The 18,508-nt window shown below is 41.9% G+C and overlaps 1 protein-coding gene across 4 annotated transcripts in view; it reads right to left on the bottom strand.

Moving 5' to 3' along the window:
- ESCO1 (establishment of sister chromatid cohesion N-acetyltransferase 1) overlaps positions 1-18,508 on the bottom strand; it is a 226,426-nt gene that overhangs the window by 174,566 nt on the left and 33,352 nt on the right. For all 4 annotated transcript variants that reach the window (XM_085605782.1, XM_085605786.1, XM_085605784.1 and 1 more), the window contains one exon: positions 1,756-4,073. In XM_085605782.1, the coding sequence (XP_085461908.1) occupies positions 1,756-4,071 (2,316 nt within the window). In that variant the 5' untranslated portion in view covers positions 4,072-4,073. The remainder of the gene's footprint in view (positions 1-1,755; positions 4,074-18,508) is intronic.

Here is an 18,508-nt window from a genome sequence, read left to right as displayed (position 1 = left end):
TAACCTATGTTTTTTCAATAATTTTCTAGAGGTTTTTTATATTTTTATTCTAGAGTTTTTCATATTTTATTACCACATGTAAATATGCCAATCTCCGTCACACATAGTGTGCTGTTGGCCACAGGCCCTGAATCTAATCCCCTGCGCATGAAACCACCACAGACATTCAGGTCCCCCACCCCCTTTTTTTGTTTTTTTAAAATAGTTTGTCAATCCCGTGGGACTCTCACAGGAGCAGGTGCTGCAACAAGAGTCCAACAGGATCGAAGCAACAACAAAGTCCAGGTGGTCAGGGCATCCCTACACTGCCTTATTATCTAGTCTATTTAATATTCAGGACACTGTAACCCCCTTATTTGCATAACATGCATTAACAAATCTTCACATGGTCTTCTTTCAGTAACTAACGTGCTTGAATCTGAGAAGACATATGCATCAGTTATGTCAACAGAGTCTAAAAGACTTAAACCACCAATAGTGGAACCTGAAAGAGTAAAGATGGAATTTGAATGAAGGACAACTGCCTCAAACTCAACTCCGGCAAAATCAAATTCCTCATCCTGGGCATCATTTCCTCTGCCTGGGACGACTCCTGGTAGCCCAAAGGTGCTTGAAAAACAAACACACACACACAAAAACACACACACCCTGCATCATCCTGGACTCCTTGCTCTCAAAGAACCCCCAAATCAATGCTGTCTCAACCTCCTGCTTCCACACGCTCCAACTGCTTAGGAAGATTTTCAAGTGGATTCCTACCGAGTCAAGGAGAAGGGTCACTCAGCTGCTCGTCAGCTCGGGCAACGCACTCTAACTGGTGCCACCCAAAAACTCCCCAAACAATTGCAGAGCATCCAGAAAGCCTCCGCCAAATTTATCCTGGACATCCACCTACTACAGTCACATTTCCGGTCACCTGAGACCTTCACTGGCTCACGATCAACAAAAGAATCACCTTCAAGCTCCTTGTGCACGCCTACAAAGCCCTCCACAACACCAGACCTGCATACCTCAACCACCGACTCGCCTTCTACTTACCCACCAGACATCACCGCTATGCCAGACTGGCCCTGGCCACTATCCCACAGATCCACAAGACCTCGGCCGGAGGAAGATCATTCTCCTACCTCACTGCTACATCTCAGGCAATCACCTTCACTGCCTCGATTCAGGTAGGAGCTCAAGACCTGGCTCTTCGACTGAACTGCAGAACCCACCTACCCACAGCACCTTGAGTCTATAATGGGCGATTGGCCATGGTCTGTAGGAACCCCGATTGATTGATTGAATATGGGGCACTTAACGTTACCTTTTTAGTACTATCTTCACAGGAAAATTGCAAGACAATGTCCAAGAAGAATAGCATCTCCTTGTACAACCAATGAAATATAGAGGTGTTCCATTTGCATCCAACCTTGGGAAGACAATCACTCCCCCATTGCTTAAGAATATATTTTGGATTGTTCCTAGGATGGACCAGGCTATGAACAAGGTTTCTGAACAGTCCCTACCTAAAAGGTTTGTTTTGTTGAAAGCAATTTGCATAGCTACCCTTACCAACACTGCAGTTCACCGTCCATATCGCTAAACTTACCATGCCGGTAGATTTTCAATGGTCCCAAGTACAAATTATACAGAAAAAAATCCTCCTAGCTTGAAAGTGTGACTCAATGTGTATTATACAATTGAAAATGGCTTTTTATATATGCAGAGAAAAGAAATGTGAACATTTCTTCCACAAAAAAATAAAGTTACCTCATCCAACGCCGGTTCCAGCATGCCATTTTCCACAGTTCTTTTCGAAGGTACAAAAGGTATCTCGTTTGTTCCAAGTGCTTCCAAACAAATCCCTTGCTGCGTGATCAGATTACGATCCAGACGAGTCACTGGTAAATGAGCTGAAGACTGCAGTACTTCTTTGGACGTATTCCCCTTCACGCAGACCGTTTCTAACCTGCCTGAATTTTCAGTTTGGTTCCCCTTCTTGTGTGGTGTCACAAGCAACCTATCTGTAAATAACGGAGTTATGTCTGTAGTCCTTGCCTGGGTTTCCTTTGAAGGGAATGATGCATTCCCTTTTAAAAGCTCCAGATTTGGGAGTGCAGACTGATTCAGTACAGTATTTCGGATCACGTGATTATTCTTCCATGGTTTCAGTTCCTTCGATTTAGAGTTTTTCATAATGGGGCTCAAGTTCCCGTTCAGTCTATTCTTTACAGGCAGTGTTTTCTTGCTGGGGAAAAAGCACTTAGTTGGGGTACTCTGCTTCACCTCTTCTCCCGACAGATTTTGGATTTCTGCTTCGACCTGCAGAAGCAAATTATCAGGCGGCTTTGTAGCCTCCACTTCACGTGGAACATCAGGAACTTCTTTTCTCACTTCCACTGTATCAGACTCTATTTCGTCAGCAATTTCTCCACAGAGCTCAAGGATGCTAACACGTTTCGCCTTGGGATCAGTCTCAGGAAGGCTAGCAGTCTCTGGGACAGCTTCCTGCAGTTTTGAAGCCTTGTGGTTCTTCAACTTGCGCTTCACCTTAGGACCAGCAAGTTTCTTGGGGGCCTCATTGTCCTTAATTTTCTTCTCCTTTGGCGTCTTCAAAGTTGTACCCTTCTCCTTTGGTTTCTCCTTTGGCGTCTTACCCTTCTCCTTTCTCGGTTTACGACAAGGAGCTGGTACCGGAGGCTGCTGTATGGTCTTTTCTTCCTCTAGATGAAGACTCTTCTCTGGAGACACTGCAGCCTTCGGCAACTCGTTAGAAGGACTAGTGCCATCAGCTAGTTTAGGATCAACTTTGGAAACATTCGCCTTGTGCTTGGTTTCCTTCAGGCTTTCGGCAGTTTTACTTTTTTGCTTTGTGCCATTGACTTCCACTTTCGGTTGAAGACTAGATGGCTTGATTTTGCCTTTTTGTTCAGTTTTTTTCTTCAGTGCACAACCTTTGCTCATTTGAGCTTTAGGCGGCTGATCATTTGTGGGTGCGCTGTTTAACCTACTTTTAGAGCCCTTCCTTTCCTTTGTGCCTCTCTTCTGCAGGGACTTAAGAGGCACCTTGGAAACCAGCTGCTGGCGCTGGGACTTCCTTCCCTGAAGGTCATTGTGCCCGCTGGTTTGTTTAGATCTAGGGTCAGCTCTTGCCGCCTTCTTCTCTTGCACCCGTTTGTTTACCGCCTTTACTTTTGAATGCACTTTTATATTTCTGGGGGCGGTACTACAACTAGTTACGTCGCCAGGCCTGACGTTACGGCGCGTGCCAGTTTCGGGTCGAATGCTATTTTCGTCGGAACGCAGTTCTGTCACTGCTTGGGTGGCATTCCGACCCAGCAGAGGGCTCGTCGCATTACCCTCGAGTTGTTTTTTTGGTTCCCCTGCCTTCAGTTCATAAATGTTCTTTGAAGCAGCAGGTGCGGATCTTTTAACAGTTTCAGTAGCAGGCAAGGAGACCTTTGACCTGGAGTCACGTGTCACAGTAGTATTCTCTAAGTGGATGATCCTTAACGGAGCTTTACTTAACGGTTTTGTAGACTTCTGCACAGGAGGCCTAGCAGTCTTAACACTGGAGGTGTCGGGGAGAAAGTTTCTTCCACTTGCCACAGATTTTAACCGAGACGGGGTATTGCTTTTAACAGGAGCGGTCTTTGTGGAAACGGCTCTGGGTGGAGTCTCTGTGATCTTGGGAAGGCTATTTCTGGAAGACTTGGAAACTATGCTTTGGCACCGTAGAGACACTTGGCTGTCAGTTTTCGAAGACAATAACTCCGTCGATTTTAGAACCGTTTTCTTTAACTGCACCTTACTTTTGACGGACTTTCGCTTCAACTTAAGCGCAATTGCTTTTGGTTGTTCAGCATTATTGTGGAGTGTTTTTTTTGTTAACCGAGTTGGTTGTTTAGAAGCTTTCTTCGCCTTGTTTTTCTCCACGCTCTTGTTCAGCTTAGGTTTGGATCGAAAAGATTCATCGGCGGAGACGGTCTTTTTCTCAGCTGTCGCAGAAGACTTCTTATTTGAAACTAGCTTCCGCCTCTTTGACGCAGGTTCAACTGAAGTAGATTTCCTCTTCTTTGCTGCCATTCCTGTTAACAAAAATTAGGAGATATTGATAAACAGAACTTAAATTGCTCCTATAACATGTTGCAGCTAAGCACAAGGATCTCAAAAGTCTCCCCGGTTAATCAGCATATCCATTTGTAAAGGTGGTATGTACCAACCACTCTCAAACGAACTGATCCTGGGTCACTTAGGTTTGTCATGGCAAAATGCATGCTAGGCCCCCTAACCTAACTGAACTAAAAAAAAAAAAATCCAACGCCCATAATGCTACATGCAATATTGATTCCAGAATTTCAAACCGAGAATAGCAAGTTCATACAGCAAAGGAGAAAGTGTGGTCTTGCGGTCGACTTGCTTACCTTGGAACCTGAAGAACGGGAGGGATATGCAATTACAAGGCCTTAAACAAAACAAATTGGGTGATTCTGGGCAAATCAGACTCCATGAGCTTCAAACTGTAAATAGGCAAACACAATGAAGAAAACCCTTCTACCCGTGTATTATAGTTTTGAAGACACACTATCTCCAGTGACACAGGACTAGCATGGGTCGTATCTTCGCCCCTAGCATAGCCGGCCTCTGTGTCCATCACCTTGAGACCCATAAGATTCTTGCATCCCCAAACCCATACAGGAACCATAGAAAGTTATGGAAGAGGTACATCGACGATCTCCTGGTGATCTGGGAAGGAGACGAAAACAGAGCACAGGATTTTCTTCACTGGCTTAATACACAGGATAAATTCTTCACGTTTACTTGTACCTCGAGCAGGAAAGAACTCGTCTTCCTAGATCTGAATATCAAAGTGGACGAGAATGAGAAACTGAAAACAACTACACATGAGAAACAACTGCAAAAAATTGCCTTTTAGTCTACGAGAGTTTCCACCCCCGCCACCTAAGGGGAAAATCTTCCCTTTGACCAGTTCCTTTGGCTGAGGAGGAACTGTTCAGAACTAGAGTACTACAAGGAACAGGAAAAGCTGTCACAGAAACTGATCATGAGGAAATATTCCAGGAGAATGATCACACGAGCCAATAAAAGGGCCTGAAACAACAACCGGGAGTCCCTCCTGGAACCACCTTCTCCAAAAGAGAAGGAAGAGACGTCCATTTGCATTCCCACATACAGTATAGCAGCAAATGCGGTCTCCAAGAATATTAAAAACTGGCAAATTCTAAACAGTGGGTCAATGACAATACCACGCCCAATATTCTCACACAGAAGAGGCAAGAGTTTGAAGAACATCCTTGTGCGCACATGCCCAAAACAACCATTCAACACCAGGATGACCACTCAAGGGACCCTGGCCCTCGTGGTAGGACACTACCCATGTGGCAATTGTAGTATCTGCCAACTAACTAAACCCACCAAAACTCACACTGAGCGACAAGATCACATGGGAACTCAGGAAATTTTCAAATTGCTACAGAGAGAGGGTTGTATACATGATTACATGCCCATGCAACTGTCACTACATGTGGATGACCACTAGGAAAGTAAGAACTCAAATTTGCGAACATAGGTGTAATGTACGCTGTGGGAGCACAACCACAAAAATGACAGCCCATTACATAGAAAAGAAACATACGATTCAAGATTTCAAGTGGGTAGTCCTAGAATCAATGGAATATCATGAGACAGTAGAAACAAAAAACCGTTCGAGAAGGAGCAAAGATGGGTTTTCGAATTAAAAACACACGTAGCGGGATTGAATGACAACATTCCATGCAGTAGTTTTGTAAGATAGATTTAATTGCAACTGACATCAAGCACCAAACAACACCAGAATGAGATCATTAATACACTACAAACACAGAAATCCTTCAGACACGGTTCTGTTAACAGATACAGTGATGACCGTCTCTGGACGTTCCCCATAATGGCTCGTTCGAAAATATCTATTGCAACCAACTTTGTCACCGGAAGGATTGCAAGTGAAGATGTGGAAAACACCCAGGGGCTCCCCATAATAGTTTCACGTTTTTTCTCAATAATTATTCTCAATGATTATGAACCCAGTGTTCACACATTTTTCCTCCTACAAGGTCACCTACTATGCGAGCTGTATTATACCTACTACTACTACAACACAGGACTCCGGAATCACTAACCGGATCTAGTCCTGGGTAACTACTTATAAGAATACGTAACTGAAATGTGCAATTAACGGTGTTCAGTACAAGTAATCCCCCCCCTTTTTAAATAATGGGCTCTACATATGAGGCACCAACAGTTGGATAAACAATCTAATTTATCATCAGGCATCAACGAGGAGTACCAAGTGAGAATAAACAATCACTTTCACCTGCCCAAGGTCCTCACTTCCGGGTCTAAGGCTATTGCCCATAGCGCGGTGGCCATTTTGGTAACACAGCGCGCTAGTCTTTTTTGAACACAATACGAAGGCATGCATACGTGCTCGCGGTTTACATTTTAGCCCTGTACCGCAACGGGAACAAACGAGATGCCGTTCCAGAGCGGATTAGATGTAGATAACTTAACAGAGTTCTGACTTTGACAAGATGAGTGGAACGGCACGAAGGTGCCGCCCCGACGACTAAGGATGGCCAAAATCCCTTTTCTAATTGAATCCCATCCTTACTGAGTTTCGTTCTACTTTTTTCAAAAACAACGTTTGACTACAAGCAGAACTTCCCGTTGGAAGAACCATGGAGCCTAGGCTTCATCTATGAAACGTACGTGTAGTATGTAGTGTGTTCGTTTTAGGTTATATGTCCTTTTTTTCACGGTTTGGGAGTCTACAGCCACGATTTATTTGCCAAGTATTTTTTGTTGAGTTACAGCAAACAAATGATGTACGGAATGCTCACAATGCAAACATTCTCCCCCAGTCAAAAGATCTGGGTTAAATCCATCGTTCTTTTTCCCCCTACGCCACCCCAGTTTGGACTCATCCATATGCAAATCAGTCTTGACCCTGTGCCCCATGGGAACAGTCCAGACTGAACTGCCATGCCAGGTCGAACCTGTTTCTTCTGCATATGTCACCCTAAGTGGGAAGGGTATGCCCAGACGTGGGTCCCGTGCTCACTACACCACTGGATTCAAGCTAGCCTGGCTGATGAAGGGTGATGCCCAGAAACCGGTCCCAGGATGCTTGTTTCCTGTCCAGGGAGGACCTGGCTTGGCAGTTCGGGCTGGACTGTTCCCACAAGGAACAGGGTCAATACAGATTTGCATATGGCTAGGTCCAAACTGGGGTGGTGTGGTGAACAAAAGAATGATGGATTAAACCCAGATCCTTGTGACTGGGTGTGAATGTTTGAATTGTCCAGCATTCGGTCCATCAATTGTTTCTTCTGCAAGTATTTTTTATTTGCATTTTCTTAAGTGAAATACGTTACATGAATGTACATGTGAATAGGCATTGTTATATGTGCTTCCGATCTGCGGAACCATAGTCACAACTTCAATTTGAAAGTTTTCTAATACATAGTTTAATTGTTGCTATACACGATGTCAACCAACCTTACATGTCTCTTCACAGGAGGATATATATCCATCCCTTTTATTGCCAGTGTGGTAACCACTGGTTATGGTATTGAACTACTAACTGGAGGGGGCCTAACTGGGGTAGGGTTTTTATATTGCAGGGTATATGTATCAGACAGGGTTTCGAGGCTACTGCGTATCCTCATGCTTATGGGTGATATCATTGGGTCGGGAACCTGAGTCTACAGCCACGATATGAGACACTGACAATTACAGTGGATGCGTGATATATTTCACGAGTGCGATGTGTCCAAATATATGCCAAAGTCACTATTTTACTGTTACCACCTTACTAGATGTGCCACGGGGATTCACAGCTGCACATTTAGACAAGTTGCAATTGTTTTTTCCCACATAAGGGGTGCACACTTGTGATGCAGGGCTTACTGAACACGCCCTTGCAGAACGGCGAAACAGATGTGGGGACAAAATAATTAGTGTTCTTTCACTTTTTCTTTCAGATAATTTACAGTAGGATTACCAGGTTGTATGAATTCTTACTGCACCTGTGTAGATATGTGCAATTGAGCACTGTATAAAAAGTTTGTATTAGTTGATCAACTGAAGGAGTGGAACTAGGTATCACATATATTTTACACTAGGTCCTGAAGAATAGCTGAGAGGGGTAGGGTAGAAACATGTCGACCATTAGGATTTGGGAACATTAACTCCATGACTCCTAATTTTCTCCCCTGTTTTTGACCAAACTGACTAGGGGTCAGAATAAAGCAGCATCACCCATTAGCCAGGTATTTTTAACGTACACCTTCCTTTTACCTCAATCCTCCCTAGCAGATTCACCTGCCTCACATAGTCATAACATTTAGTGCACCCGCGTAGTTCATCTTGTCGCAGCACGCCTAGTTCCGTAGCGGAACGGGAAGGGCCCTATGATGAAGCATGCCACCAAGGGGTAACCCTGGTGGGTGAGGGTTTTACGAAAAACAACACGTTTTTCCCAAGTGAAGGAACAAACAAACTCCACACAACAAAAGGCTGGGTCCCTTTATTTTGTTCACATATTATAGTGCTGCCCCAATTAGAACAAGCATAAGAAAAGCCAATTTATCTGGCATTGGCTAATCACCTTTTGGCTTTGTCAATGCTTCTTTTGTTTTGGTCATGATTTTCGCAAACCTCAATTGTCAGGGAAGCTGCTTGACTTTCGCCAATCTAACAAAATGGCTAAAAGCAAAATATTTCTGATGTTTAAAAAAATAAAAACAGTGCTATAGAAATCCCTGACACTGGAGGGAACAACTCTGTGTGTACATGGGCCCCTTGTGATGGGGCAGAATGCTGTCCCACAGTGAAATTAGCCAATGGCAAAAGTGTGCTGACACACTGCCTCATGCTTTATGCTGCAGTAGGTGGAAAAAATGTGAATGACAATAACAGATCCATAGTTGAAGAGGGGTGACTGGAAGACCTTATATACATATGTCTTTAATAAAATCAAAAGGTCTTGGTTAATGCCAGACTCAAGAATTCTCTTATGCCTCTTCCCCAATTAATATCCTAGTTTCTGTGAGTTGACCTAAACTAGACCCCAAGCACAGTACTGTTTTATTATTTTTTTTTATATAAAGAAACTTATGTTTGAAATGCTCCTGTTACAAAACAAAACATACAGCTCTCTGTTGTTTAAATACTTTTAAACAACATTGTATGAAGGATAAAACGTTCTTGATGAATGTATTCTCACTCGAATACCATTTTCAATATACTCTTTAGTTCTGAATGGATTTGTGAAACTATGGGAAAAAAAACCAATCCACATGCCCTGCTTCATACAGTCTGAAATAAACTGCATTTATTGCAAAATCATGAACTACATATATAATGCCACCGAAGCAGATAAGCAATGAAGTCAACTACATATCTGAGAGTGCATTGACAAAAATGCCATCTTCTCCCTGATCGTACTAAGAGTAGGTTTTGAATCCTGGAATTAAACCCGGTCTAATTTTTTTTACAGAAAAGTTCAAATATTTACATGAAGACAGTGCCTAATTTGGGAAAAAATAAGTGCCAGGGCCCACGTCAGGAGGCCTCTGCAGCATGCACTACCCATTGCAAAAGCCAGAGTTGCCAATGACAGTACCTACAGAACTACTAAGCAGCACACTGTTACAAGTGTAACAATTCCGACTATTCCAGGCCCCCCAAAGCTATAAAAATAGCTTGGGTGGCAGGTATTAGTTGTTTATCTGTTCTGCTCATCTCTAAATTATACAAACAGTGCCACCATGTGGCAGCCGTCATAAGTGTTGACAATTAAGTCCCAGTGCCGAACTGCAGAAACCACTGGCTTAAATTAAGTACTGCATGAAGATTTCAAAGCCAATGTTAAAATACTTACTTTGCAAAGAAAAATTATTTTCAGGTGGGAAGAAAAAAAATGCACCTATCCGCCATACTTCCTCCAATGGACATTTCACAGGAGTACAGTCGGATTTGCACAAAAGTCTACAATTTTGCTTTCCCGATTCTCAGGAATTAGTCTCATAGTGAGCAAAGCATTTAATTGTGATTTCTAAATCCAAAAGAACACTTGAAATGAAATAAGACCTTTTCTGACGATACAACTGACTCCGGTAGAGATGCACACAGGTAAAATATGACCCCAAATGATGACACATACGGGACTTCATAAGGGCCGACCCTTATGAGGCGAAGTTGGAAAATGACACCTACCACTCAATGCCACATCATAGCAGATTTGACCTTCATAGCATTAAGCAAGCAGTTAAAATAGCTGATAAACGTAAATGTGTATTGCAATCCGGCTCTAATCTGCGATTCAGAGGTCTGCTCTGAATCCCAGCAGTAAGAAATTCATACTTTCCTGATCAATCAACAGAAAACCATGAATTTTTAAATTAGCAGAATCAATTGTTTACAATTCCGCAACACAATATAGCTAAAGTATTTGGTGCCAAGTAAAAAGTTATTATTATGTACAAACTTATTTGGCCAGCAGTTTTGTTTCTGTAAAATGTCGCTCTCAAGATCTTTAAAATGCGGTTAGATATCTGAACATAGAAAAAAATACATTTGACTGAAAGTCTTGTTTAGGAAAATATTCTTGGAGGTTCCTACTTTTTAGGTCTGGCATGACAGCACAGCTGTCGCCTGACTTAATTTGATAAACCAAAAAAGAGCTTTCAGGAGTAATACAGAGGGGCTTTGGCTCTGCTGCATGTTGATAGCCAGCAGTACATTTTTCAATTGGGCAGAAGTTGTATTCTTCCCCAGGAAAAAGTGCTTCCGCTACAAGCAGCTGTGATTATTTTGTGCATTTATTCAGCTGCTTGAGCCAGCAGCCATATGACTGCCTGAGGTTGAACGTTTATGGGCACACACAAGATTATAATGCTTTTAAATTCTTAGATAACTAGATTATGTACAGTGTTAGTTTTACTCTTGCAGCAACCACAGATGGGAGGAGGGCAGTCATGAGAAATGTATTGCAGTCTTCTTCCATCATTAACTTTAGACTTCAGAGTGCAGTTTTGTGTTTGAGAGAGGTATGGGGATGACCAGGGCTACACTAATCCTCCTACTAAGAGAGGGGTTTAGGCTGCATGCATGTTATTTTTCCCCAGAGTACAGGATTTGTTTGGCAAAGTTGGTGTGCTTCCACTAGAAATACTCCTTGTACTGCACTTTTTGACTTGGGTAAAGATTATACTTGATACAGCACGACAGAGTAGGTTATGGTAGTAAATCAATGATCACAGTAGTTACAGGCCTGATCTGTTTATAAAATGTTATGATAAAGGCGCTAGGCCTGCAATATGTATAGCGAAAAGCATACAAAGTCAATAGGCATTTAAGTGTGGATTGTTATTATTCAATATTACAGCCTGCAAACAGCTATTTTGTCACCTGGGATCTCACAGATGACCATAGTAGGCAATGGCTTTGGTGTTGGTTACCCATGTGATAAACCATGGATATAGAAGGTTTGCTCTGTGAGAATCCTTAGGAGAGATAGTATTTTGCTTAGCCACCTGCAATTTGGTTTACTTTTCACATGTTATGACTGGGTGTCTGGTAGTTGCCTTGTGAAAAACTTGCGCTCAAAACTGTAGGCCTAAATTGGTTTTGCTGACAAGCTATAAGCCTGGTTGGTGCACTGGAAAACGTTATGTGCGATGCCATAGGTTTGGTCTGCTTATTATGAAACATGACAAAGGAAGTTGGTCAAGCTTATTAACTGTGAAAAGCATTTGTTAAAGCTAGTAAGCCTTTAACAGCTGGTTGTTATCACAATGGTTATAGATAGGTATTTTAGTTACATGTAATCTCATAGATTACCAAAGTAGGCAAGGGTTTTGGCTTTGGCCACCCACTCTGTCAAACTAGCATACAGGATAGATTATTGTTCTAATTGTACCATTGCCGCTTCTTACTTTGCTTTCGAAGAGCGTCTTGTGAATTCCCCTGACAAACTTACTTTTAAGTATTTGCTCTATTTCACAATAGGTTATTAGAAATAAATCCAGATTATGCTTGTGGACCAGTGCCTAGGTTGCTAGATGAGGATCAACAACATGGCGGACGCGCTCCACTTCAGCACATTGTCATTTGTCGCATGGTCACTTGACAAATCACTTATCTGACTAGACTTCAGTTCACTTGCTTGCAAACCCCTTTATCACTGACAGGGCATTTACATGTTCTAACCAGATAAATTCTGAAAGATCTTGTTCGAGTCAAAAACGTATGGGCCCAATTCTTAAAGTCTATTTACGCGTTGTTTGGCTTCTATGCACAAAAGTTGGATTGCACTCAAAGGATTTATTACCTTGAAGATTTGCGAATGTGAATGGACAAATGAACTCAGGGGCTGGAAGCAATGGTTTAAAAACGGAAACACAGAGCGACTGTGCAAACCCACAAACTTAAATATTTATGGGTATTTACAAACTCCTCTCCAACCCCTTCCACTCTGGAAACGGCTAGAAATGTAATACTTAATCAATGTAATACTTAATCCTGGCAAAGCCAGGAAAAGGAGTTTCCCCTCGGGGAAAAGATCCTCCCGCCCTCGAAGAAAAAAAAGTTAACAGGTTAATTAGCACTTGCTCAGCCAATTTCACATTAGTGAATATGTTGTTGTACATTTACTCATGCAAAAACAAAATTCACTAATGTGTGCTCGGAATACCCAGAAAAACTGCAACTGGTGCAAGTTTGCGGGTGTACTGTAAACGTTTGTGAATTCCTGAGAGTAATAAACCTTAATAAATATGTGGCGGTGCGGTTTTATGACTAAGAATGGGGCCCTATTTTTTTTTTTTTTACAAGTTGCCAGTAATAGCTTTACAGTACGTTGCTATTCATAGTTTTCTTTATTGGCATGCATCAATCAGGTTATATTATTTAAAGTTGTCCTTAAAATTGCAGAATAGTTCGGTGAACGTTTAGCAAAACTGCCTGTAACCTAAGCATTTTTTTCAAGATGCAAATACTTTTGGGAACATTTTATTTGGAAAGCGAATTGCATAATAATTTAGCAAAATTTTATCCACATTCATCAGTCTTTTTCAAGCTGCAAATATCTTTTTGGATACATTTTCTTTTGAAAGCAAACAGGCGCCAATACTGCTTCTATTCTTCTACGTGTATTTTCCTACAATAAAGGAGCATTCGATGAGGATCATAAATTGCCAAAAAGTTTTACAATTTACAAACATATACACATGTTTATATTTGAACCATTGTCAATAATCAAAGTTAAGGGGACAGCTCACTGTATTTCTAGGGTTCACCCTAACTTTCCATTAATGCACCATATCCCATTTTGAACATCTCGTACACAGGATTCAAATCTTGCTATGCCAGCAGACAGTTATCATTCCCACAACCATACTGCGACAGTGTAAACTGGCAGCTGAATAGATACAGGGGATGGGCCAGCTTGTTCTGTGAACAAAATAAACATGAATGTTTGTTGTCTCAAACAGTAGGCCCCGAGTGTTGGGCAATGGGGATTCTACACCCTGCATATCGATTTAAAGGTATTGGGGGTAAATGATGCAGAAAAAACACGCGTGTGCATGTGGTATTTATGTAGAGTGAAATATAAGAAATTATTCGGCTTAAACAAAAATACCAACTGAAGTTGGAAGACGCCAATAACCAGTATCAAGTTACATTAGTACTTTCTCCAGAGAAGCTGGGAAAATGTACACAAATCCACAAGCCATTAACTGGATGCTGTGTGAACAATTTCTTTACAATGTATTTTATTGTTGAATTTCAATCAAAACCTTTACAACTCGCAGACATCAATATGACATTTATATAGTTCCAAACCATTAACTGCAAACCGTCATAATGTCCCGCAGGTACTACGGGACAAGCATTTGAGCTCAGATCATTCCCACTAAACATTCCTACAATCATATATTTCTTAATTCTGGGCCTCCTTTCATTACTTGTATTGTACAGAACAATTCTATTGATAATCCACTTGGAATGTGCCAACTTGATTTACAATGCACAATCAGCTTCACTGCATCCATTTCTTCACAACACTGCAGAGGTCTGATATCTGCTGGAAATAATAACTTCCATTTCTGAGATGACAACATTCCTAGTTATCGTAACCAAAAGTCAATTGTGAGGGCCTTGCAAGCGTTCTATGAAATTACAAGGTACCTCTTATCTATCAAGGAGTTAAAAAGCACCAGTTTATTATTCAGGTTTTCCCCTTTCGACCAAGTGAAAAGATATAGAAGATATTCTTTTGATTTGCACAACTCTGCTTCTGATAAAAAATGATTTGTATGAGAGGGTATACCAACATTATACAAAAGAAGTCCTCTCTGCAGAGAACATGCATTCATGCTCTGCAGCAGCAGAGGTGTCAAGTAAGTGTAATGCATCACATTAAATTGAGAAAGCTTAAATGTAAATGTACCCAATATTCTTCCGGACGTGTTTACCAGCACGAGTCAAATCTAGTAAGGTGAAAATGTTTGACTGTAGGAACAGGTCTGAAAAATAATCCTATTTATTCCTGACCTCTTAGGCATTCTAAAAGTATTTTAATTATGGACTCCTGGTTAGCATAATATGTTCCTGCACTTAACAAAATGTACTGGAATATAAAACTACCAATAGCTTTACAACTCCTACGTAAACATGAGTTGTTTCTGCTGCAAAAGTCGGCAGACCCCCAGTGCTGCTCAAAAAGAGTTAGCCCGATTATACCTTCAACTCTTTTTTTCTGGATTTTTTGGGGGACAATTCCACAAAAATCGAACTTAGTGCATATTTTCCTGCAGCTCAAACAGCTCACGCCACCAACACACTCAACAAGAAACAACTTTCATATATTGAGCCATCCACAAGTAATTCAGCAGTAAATTGTAGCTGTGCCACTATTTAGTAGCACTGGATGTGTTCTGACTTCTCAACCCAATATCGGTCTCCTGAGTAAATTATCTAGTTGAAGGAAGAAAGATTTCGATAGCAGACAAAACACCCTGGAAGATGTACAGATAAATGAGAAGAAACAACAGCTTGGTCTATGCTACCCAATCCATAACTGATCATGGCAAAGTGATGCAAAAATCCACGAAGTCCCTCAGCCACTCCAGGACAGACTTGGATCTGTGCTTAACTTGACCATGCAGGATTTTTGCATTTTCAGATTTCTAAATACCCGTTAAGCCTCAGCTCCCATAGTAGAGCTAATAATGGCAATTCCTTCTTCTTCTTAACCACTGAGTCACAAAGTGGGAATGTTGACAATTCTCCCCAATTCACACCCAGGGCATCAAGCCAATTCTTATGACCTCTTCCTGCTTCACAGGAACTGATATTTCGAAATTAAGTAGACAGATTAAGAGCTCACTGGCAACGAGTGACAGCATGTGAGTGGTGTTCACTATCTTATTGCATATGCCTTTTTGTGAGGTCCTATGCATTCCCACCAATGGTTAGAAGACCATGGCAAACAGGTAACAGAGGGCAACCTTGCATAGAGCCCTCTTTGGCTGGCCTCATTCGTGAAATCTGGGAAACATAGACCTTTCTCCCAGTGGCATAACTAAACTCGAGGGCCCCCCCTGCAAAGTTAATGGAGGGCTCCCCTTGGACTCACACAGGAGCTCTCAGGCTAGTGTACTGGGCTGAGGGGGCACCCACACTGCATGGGCCTTTGTTACGCCACTGCTTTCGCACCTTAATAAAACTTGCACGTAAATTCATAGCACCAGCACTCCAAACAAAATCCCACTGTAGACTTGCTGCAGATACGATTCAGCGTTGTGCTCTATCCATCCATAAAACTTGCCTGAGCCTGTCCACAAGCCATGACGCCACTTTTTGCAGCCTACAGGCTAACATCTTGATAAAGAGCTTAGAATCTGCCTTCATTAGCGACAGAGGGCTGTTGCTGTCAAGCAGATCTTTCCTCAGCTTGGTCGAAACAGGTTTAGCAGTATTTCCTGCATCAACAATGGCAACATTCAATGTTGTTATTTCTCCTTCTATTACTCGCAGTAAACTTATAACATCCCCATGCATTCCTGGGGAATGTTCAGCAATAGACCATCTCACTGTAACAGACATATACTCTGAATTCCCCTTGGCACCCTTTACCCCACGCCCACCCAGCTCCCGCTCCTAGCTTCGTTCCTCTCAGCATTTCTCAAATGAACACTTAAACCTCGACTGGTGTTAGTAAATTATCTAAACACCCCACCCCCTACTGGTCACAAGTTAAGTGAAAGAGCCCAGTCTCCTCCAAAAATTAATTCATGCACCCAAACCATGTTGTTGGTAACTCAGAGTACAATTCCTTACAATAGTTTTTAGGAGTACATTTACGGTCAGATTATCCAGTCACTATTCCTTATAGAGCTTACTGCATGACCCAGGCCTTCGCTCTGAGTTAGTCATACCAACAGCTTCCCCGTCTTAATTCTATCCCAGGAAATACTGATTTTACATTCCTTATACCCAAACTTTAACCAACCTCCCAACCTCCCTGAAGATTGCAATGTTGTTTCTTTTCAAACAGTGGGTTGTGACCGAGATGTGCTCAAGGAGATCATGGCTCCCTATAACACAACTTTGATTTAAAATGTGTACATTCAAAGCTTGTCGGTTGAGGGGAATTAGGTTGCAGGCTGGCAGGCCAGTGAAAGCCTGTGCCTCCGAATAAATTAATACTGGACCACTTTGATGCAGTGCTACACTCATCAATACAATTTGGCGAGGAGTGTCCGTCTCCAGGGAACACAAGACAAGGTCTCCAGCAAAAATCGGAGCCTTTTGTAAGTGAAGCGACGACGCATTGAAAAGTTAAGGTGTATGATTTTTCTCCTTACGCGGGAGGGTTGGCTAGTCACTGGTTAGAATCGTCTCTGACTTACAGGCTTCTGTTGCATGGTTTACCCAGTAATGGACATTTGCATCTCAGTCTCCACAAAGACTCTACACATCAATAAGCAGAGTTCATATCAGGGCAGGACTTGTGCCCCAGACCCGCCACTTTCTAGGAGATCTGCCACCTTTCGGCCCGCTCTCCAATGCAGAAGTCTTAAACAGGTAAAGTGTTCCCCACCTCACACCACCTTTGTCCACCTCATAAGCCTCACATGGAGCTAGCCTTACATAGCCAGAGCTGGCATGACATATCTAGGCTTATCGAGCACAGATGTGCTTCCTGCCTGTTCAAGTTACATTTTTAATGTGCATCCTCTGATGGAAGTTTATAATTATACAGGCCTGGAACCGAAATAAAGTTAAGAAGGGCCGTACATTATACTTGTTAAGGGCTGCAACCTGTAATGTGCGCCATCTCCTGGATCTTTATAAGTATGGAGAATGGACAGTGAAGTAAAACTGAGCAGTGTGATACAATGTTCAACTTAATTTCATTTATGTGCACATCGTACTAGGAGGAACGTCAGTGTTCAACTTGAGCTTCGGTGATCAGCACAGTATAGTAGGAGATATTTTAGGTGAGATCCACAGTGATCTGCAAACAAAAGTGGAGCAGATCAACAAGAATTCACAATAGTCACCTCTGATTATTATTTGTATTTGTCAATGTGAACTCGTGAGGTGTGATTTAATATCATAATCCATTTCCCATACCTCAAGCATTTTCTCTTTAATTTTCCAAACCCAAAATGCAAACTTATCGACCACCAACACCTTTCCTGCAGGATCCTGGAAATGCACCAGTTACATGGAGTAACTGGTTTAGATGTTTTAATGCTTATCTGAGCACAACCAATGACACAGACCCGATAGGAGAAAAGCTTCATGTATTATTATGGAGGTAATGAGAAACAGAATGTCTTTGAACATTCACCACCATTTGTCGCTCAGCAAGGAGAGGGGCTGGATGAGTATCAGACAGCTGTGGAACAATTAGAAAAAACATTTTAAGGTCAGAAGAATTTAGTGGTCTATATGGACATTTTTGTTTTTTTTACAGGCGTCCAAGAGCTGAATGAATCCAGACACTTGTCACTGCCTTGAAAGTAGTAGGTGCAAGCTGTGAACTTATGCGCTTTGCACCACAACCCATGAGAGATCGACTATTTCCAAGGTAGAATTCAAAAACAAGACAGGAAAAGCTGCTATCATGTAAAAATCCCAGATTAGGCAGGTCACTGGATATTGCAAGGAGCATCGAGATATTGCATGAAGATGGTAGAATTTTGGATACCTGCGTGACAGCATCCGGTTGTGAAATCCAAATGGATATCAATGCTGCTTCAAAACACCAAGTTTAAGCAATTGGTTACATCAAACGGTGCAGGGGGATAATCAATCTGTTTAACAAAAGCAACAAATTAGGTCCACCACAAACGGTCCGACATGTACTTTCTAGTACACATTTAACTAACTATAGAAACTGCCCAGCAATTGGTCAAACTTGCAGAAAGTGTAGACGAGTAAGTCA

This window comes from Triturus cristatus, chromosome 5_1 (genome assembly GCF_964204655.1).
Source record: "Triturus cristatus chromosome 5_1, aTriCri1.1, whole genome shotgun sequence".
Classification (NCBI taxonomy): domain Eukaryota; kingdom Metazoa; phylum Chordata; class Amphibia; order Caudata; family Salamandridae; genus Triturus; species Triturus cristatus.
The sequence above is the reverse complement of the archived record's forward strand: the minus strand, read 5'-3'. Positions and strand labels throughout refer to the sequence as shown.